The following is a 6,434-nucleotide window of genomic DNA, read 5'->3' as shown; positions in this document are numbered from 1 at the left end:
AGCATATGGAAGTTCCCAGGCTAGGGGTTGAATTGGAGCTGCAGCTGCTGGCCTACACCACAAGCCTGGCAATGCAGGATCCTTAACCCACTGACCAAGGCCATGGCTCTAACCCTTATCCTCATGGCTACCAGTTGGGTTCTTAACCTGCTGAACCACAACAGGAACACCCCACAAAACATTTTTAATTACCGCATTCTCATTCATTCTTTGGCAGCTTATTTCTATAAAAGCCAAAAAGTGTAACTTTTGCCTTTATAGGCCATATGGTCTCCATTACAACTACTCAACTCTGCTATTGTGTGAAAGAAACAGTAGATATTGTATAAACAAATGGGCATGACTGTGTACTAATAAAACTATTTACAAGATGGTGCGGCCTCAGACTAGGCCCACTGGCCAGTCTGCCACTCCCTAAGTATTTAAAAGTTTTATTTTGACACAATGTATAAAAAGTTGCAAAATATGGGAGTTCCCGTCATGGCGCAGTGGTTAACGAATCCGACTAGGAACCATGAGGTTGCGGGTTTGATCCCTGTCCTTGCTCAGTGTGTTAAGGATCCGGCATTGCCGTGAGCTGTGGTGTAGGTCGCAGATGTGGCTCGGATCCAATGTTGCTGTGGCTCTGGTGTAGGCTGGCAACTACAGCTCCGATTCAACCCCTAGCCTGGGAACCTCCATATGCCGCGGGAGCATAAAAGACAGAAAAAAAAAGTTGCAAAATATTAGAGTTTCCTGAAACCTGTATCCAGTTTCCAGGTTACATCTTAACTACAGTACAATGTCAAAACCAGAAAATATACACTGGTACAGTGTGTTTACAAGCCTATACCATGTTATTACATTCATAACCCCCACCACCACAATAAAAAATACAGAAGTATTCCATCACCCAAAGGTCTTCCTCATTCCACGTTGTATAGTCACAACCACCTTCCTCTCTGACCATCCCTACCTTGTGACAATCAATACTCTCTTCTCCATCTCTAATTTTGTCATTTTGAGGATGTTTTACAAATAGAGTCATAGAGTATGTGACCTTTTGAGATGGACTTTTTTCACTCAGTAATGAGATGGATTGAATCAGGTTGTTGCATGTAACAAAAGCATTCCTTTCTATTGCTGAGCGGTGTTCCAGAGTTTGGATGTAGCACAGTTTGTTTAACCCTTCACCTACTGAAGGCAACTTGGTTGTTTGAAGAGATTATTTTAAGGTTCTAGTGATCACATTTTCCATGTGATTCAGCGTAAGTAATGCTAGACCTCCCTGATCTCCGCATTTGGTTCAGATGACTGGTCACATGTTCCCTTCCTTCCTTATTGTTCAGTTGAATGTGGTTCAGAACATGGTGGTCTATTTTAGGTGTTTAGTAGAATCACACTGTATCTGTCGTTATTTCAAGCTCATTAAAACTAGCTGATTTAAACCAAAGTCTGTTGACCTTCAAGGGACTTCCATTTGCTTTGCAGGTTGGTATTGACATCGTATCTCTATATGGTGATGGTTGAATAAATAGTCTTCATACTTACAGAGGCTCAAGTTCGAGTTTCAGAGTTACCACTTACTACCTATTTTTCTTGAGAAGTCACCCAACCTTGAACCTTTGTTTTCTTATCTATAAAGAAAAAAAAAAAAAAAAAAAAAAAAAAAAAGCTACCAACCCTGTATCACAGGATTGATGTAAAGAGTAAACAAGCTTACATAGGAAGAGTGTTTGGGGAACAGGAAATCACCCTACACATGTTACAGTAATATAAAAATAAATTATCTTTAATTAGTGTTTTAGAAAAGTAGCATTTTTATAGTTAGGAGGTAATTTTTATTAATGAGTAAGTTGCAGGGGGGAGTGGGATATCCTTGTTTAAAAGAAAAAATTAAGACCAAGTTTTTATAGAGTTAGAAGGCAAAAAAAAAAAACAGAGAGGAAGAGTGGTATTTCTGTATGCTGTAATGAATGACCTGTGTTGCAAATACAATACCATCTGGCAGATGTGAGAAGAAATCATTTAAATCAACAATGTCTGTAATGAGCTACCATCTGATTCTTGTTAATCAGGCCTTCCTTTTTCAAGCCGTCTTCCCATGGTTTCCATGACCCTGTTCTCTCCTGCTTCTCCTTCTGGCTTATCTTCATCATCTTCTTGGCCTTTAAATATGGAGTTCCCTAGGGATCATCCCTGTACTTCTCTTTCCATGACCTCTTCCCTGGCAGTATCACGCCTTTACATCACTCTCCAAACAAAGCCTACATCTGTGTCTCTAGCCCTGACCTCCCTCATTTCCATCTTTCTGGCTGGATAACTCTATCTTAAACTCAGTATTTCCAAAGCTGAGGTCATGTTTCTGACAAGATGGTCCTTCTTTTCGAATTCTCTACTTCTGTCCACAGTCCTGCCATCTTCTCAGTCCTTCATCATTCTCTCTTTGTCACCTCTCAACTCCCCCCACATCCAGTCAACTTACTGGTTCTTTGACCACGGTGTCTCCCATTTCTTTTTTCCTTTGCATTTCAGGCCTACACCTTTAGCTTTTTACCTAAAATCCCGCTTTCCCTCCCCATCACCGTCCGTGCATCCCTGCTCACCTTTGTCACATGAATCTTCCACAGCCCTATCAGGTTCTTCCTACCCAGTGTCCTTGACCTCTCCCCTTGACGTAGCCCAAATGGTTTACCATAAAATCTGCTTTTAAAAAATCTTGTATACACAACTTTAGAGGAACTGAAAGGCAGTAATATGAAACAACTTTTTTTTTTAGAATTCCATAATGGTTTTCTAACTTCATTGAAAGTAATTTATGGGTATACTTTCTCTCCTTTTCTATGCTGGACCCATGTATGGTTTCTCTCAATATTCCCACAGAGTTGCATATGGTAAGTATTTATTTATTGAGTGAATGATTGGTCCTATGGTAGAAACTCAGTTCTTCTTTGGTCCGTACATTCAACAATATTTATTGAGAACCTTACTGTGGGTTAGGCACTTTGAGGCATTGGGATGTAGTGGGTACAGTCAGTCTTATTTTTTAATATTTGAGTTTATCCTTCATTTAACTTTGAAAACACTACAATAGTTGAATCTTTTTTTAACATAGCAATTAGTGGGAGTTCTCATGTAGCCAGTATCCATGAGGATGCAGGTTCAATCCCTGACCTTACTCGATGGGTTAAGCATCTGGCACTGCTGTGAGCTGCCATGTAGGTCTCAGATGTGGTTTGGATCTGGTGTTTCTGTGGCTCTGGCGTGGGCTGCCAGCTATGCTTTGACCCCTGGCCTAGGAACTTCCATATGCCACAGGCATGGCTCTAAAAAGAAAAAAAAATTGCAAGTAGTGAATGTGTTATGATTATAGTCCCTCACTTAAAATGCCAGCCACGGCGTTCCCTTCATGGCGCAGTGGTTAACAAATCCGACTAGGAACCATGAGGTTGCGGGTTCGATCCCTGGCCTTGCTCAGTGGGTTAAGCATCTGGCGTTGCCATGAGCTGTGGTGTAAGTGGCAGAAGCGCCTCGGGTCTCGAGTTGCTGTGGCTCTGGTGTAGGCCGGCAGCTACAGCTCTGATTCAACCCCTGACTTGGGAACCTCCATATGCCTTGGGTGTGGCCCTAGAAAGACAAAAAACAAACAAACAAAATGCCAGCCACTAGTGTTATTCACAGGTCCCAGGAAGAAATCTGACACTGAGTACCACCCCTAGATAGTGTTTGCCATCCTAGTATGTTTCTTCATTGTAAAGGCTCTGACTTTCCTGATTTGATCAAAGACCACCATTTCTACTTGGTCCATTTCATCCTCTTCTACTTCCTTCCTCTCAGGTAGGAGTTTTTCCAGCATAGAGTTTATTTTGAGGGAGAAAGCCATTCTTAGGAAAGTTCATCTTAAATTCAGTGACTAGGTGACCATTTTAATATGGTCCAAGATAAATTGGCATGCCTTCATTTAGCACGCAAATTATCTTATGTTCTAGTAGGAATCTTAAAGACGTTGTCATTGGCTTATTTATGACTTTATGCTAGGGTATCAACTTGGTACTTATGTCTAAAGCAAAGCTATCAGGCACTTAGTTTAAACATAAAGTATTGGAGTCCTCTTTGGTGCAGCTGGTTAAGGAGCCAACATTGTCACTACAGCAGCTTGTGTAGCTGCTGTGGCGAAGTTTCGATCCCTGGGTCAGGAACTTCCACATGCCGCAGGGCAGCCAAAAAAAAAAAAAAAAAGAAGAAAGAAATGTATTAAATAATTATACTCTTGTTGCCTGAGGCATATGGAATTTACCAGTTTAATAAAGAGAGAAGTCTATGGTAGGAGAAGAAAACCCGGGTGAATTTTACAAGAATCTTCCTAAAAGAAAGAAGTAGTTGGGGACTGAAAAGAGTGCGGATATCAAGCTCCTGAGGTCTCCTCCAGTTAGTCATTTCTTCTCGGACAGGCAATTCCATGAAACTAACATAATGTGCTCTTGGATCCTATACAGATGGCAATCAGGCATTATTTCCCTGTGAAGTCTGTGGAAGACGCTTTGCAGCAGATGTTCTGGTAAACATAAAGACATTTCGTAGATGTGTTTCATTGGAGTTAAATGAACTGTCAAGTTAGTGAGGAGGCTGCAGTGGCAAAGATTAAAGACAGATGTGGAGGGAAAGCAAGGGGAGAAAAGTACATAACCTATGGCTGGCAGGCCCGGAGGACACCGAGGCAGGTCCGTGCTGCCCCATTCAAAACGGAGCTAAATAAACATGGTCCTCTCACTAAGAGGATGCCAGACGAAAGTGTCTTGGCACAGCTGATTGTCTCTTGAGAGGTTTTGGCTCTTTTGCCTTTTCTATAAGCATCAAAAATTCAAATTTTAAGGCCAAAGCACCAGGGAAATTAGCTAGTCAAGAGGAATGAACATTGAATTTGGAGCATCTGGAAACTTGGCTTTTAGCCTCAAATTTGTCACTAATTCTGACAAGTCCTTTAACCTCCCTCTGTTTCCTGCTTTGCCACGTATAAAGACAGAACTCTCCAACTTCAGGGATTTTATGTAATTTGAGTAAAATGGATGTTAGGCCTGTTCCAAGATCTAATTGTTAATTAGATTCAAGCTAACTGCATGTCAGGTCCCCTGATTTATGCCTATAAAATTGAATAAAACTTGATTTATTTCAAAATTAGGGAAACAAACAGGTATTAGGCCCCATATTATGAAAGGCCTTCCCAAGAAAAATGATTTTTTTTAAAAAAATCTAAGATGATAATGAACTGTTAGCCGGGACATCTAGATCAAGGAGACTTCTATAAAACTTAAAGAATTTGAACTGTAAACCTGACCGCTGGGGGCAAAAACTACCAAATGAGCTTGTAGGTTTTATTTCTCCAGGGAATTTAAAGATGACATCTCTGTCCTAGATAACTGTAGCTCGAGCTGTCTGGATCAAGAAAGGGGATTCACAGGGCCTGTTGTGGCCCAGCACTCCACCAGTGTGCTGGCTCTGCTAACCCAAGGCTGCTGCCCTGGAGAATGGATCTGAGACCTCAGAGGCACTGTTGGAAGAGGGATAACTAAACGCCAAGTGTTCTTGGGTCCTCTCGAGTTTTACTTCAAAGGCCTACCTCTAGGCTACAAAGAGCAGTTGACCAAGTTATCTGATTTCTGTCTCCATCAGTTTAAAATGGTATGGCTTTTTTTGTGCCCAGGTGCAGTGATTTTCATGGAGCTTGTATTTTGGGGGTCTGGACAAAGCAACTTTGTAAATGATAGCTACTACGAGTTGCACGACCACCGTAGAAGAGGTCTTAGAGTGGAAGACAAAGATGTTGGCATAATCCCACAGCAGTGCAGTAAAGTGCAGACTTTATATAAGTGTTACACAGGCAAAGCTCTATGTGTTGGTTCCCTGGGTTTTGTACCAGAAATGCTGAGTACTTAAATGTATTGGCTGGAGTAGTTTTCTTTGCTGATTGCTTCGCAAGTATTGTAATATTTTAAAATTTAATATTATAAGCTTAGATTTGCTCTAAAATAAATGACTTCATGAATGTGAAATGTTTGGACACATTAAGGGAAAATGTCTTCATAACATAAATGGAATTGGTGTATTTTTCATTTATTGTATGGTTGTCCCAGTTGTTTCTTGCAGATGTTCTCAAATATTTCTTTGAAGCCTTTCCACTCCTTTTCAGGAGTTAAGTGGTTTGATTTGCTCTGTGTAGAAAAGTAATCCAGTTAAATTCAGTTTTGAAATGTTGAGTGATAAGAGTTTTTCTGAGAAGGTTCCACTGGTAAGAAGCTAAGTTTTCCATTGCTGTATACAAAGAGTTATTTCAAAAGAATGGTAAAACAATATTAAGACGGTTGGGACTCAATTCCTGGATGACTTGCTTTTGGAATTTAGGAACAATGAAGGCAGGAAACAGAATAAAAGAAATAAAACTTCCTTGGCTTCAGTGA

General features: G+C 40.7%; 1 protein-coding gene across 2 annotated transcripts in view; it reads left to right on the top strand.

The window, feature by feature from the left end:
* The window catches only part of ZC2HC1B (zinc finger C2HC-type containing 1B), a 41,143-nt gene that overhangs the window by 7,697 nt on the left and 27,012 nt on the right, over positions 1 to 6,434 (top strand). Inside the window, exons 2-3 of one of the 2 annotated variants that reach the window (XM_085024420.1) lie at positions 4,476 to 4,537; positions 5,393 to 5,658. In XM_085024420.1, coding sequence (XP_084880546.1) covers positions 5,656 to 5,658 — 3 coding nt within the window. In that variant the 5' untranslated portion in view covers positions 4,476 to 4,537; positions 5,393 to 5,655. The remainder of the gene's footprint in view (positions 1 to 4,475; positions 4,538 to 5,392; positions 5,659 to 6,434) is intronic. The other variant, XM_021087130.2, reaches the window with a different exon arrangement.

This window comes from Sus scrofa, chromosome 1 (genome assembly GCF_054392235.1).
Source record: "Sus scrofa isolate SSC_HxYL_T2T_F1_AM1 chromosome 1, Sscrofa_HxYL_maternal_Yorkshire_Landrace_v2.0, whole genome shotgun sequence".
Taxonomy (NCBI): Eukaryota; Metazoa; Chordata; class Mammalia; order Artiodactyla; family Suidae; genus Sus; species Sus scrofa.
This window is presented reverse-complemented; position numbering and strand designations above follow the sequence as displayed.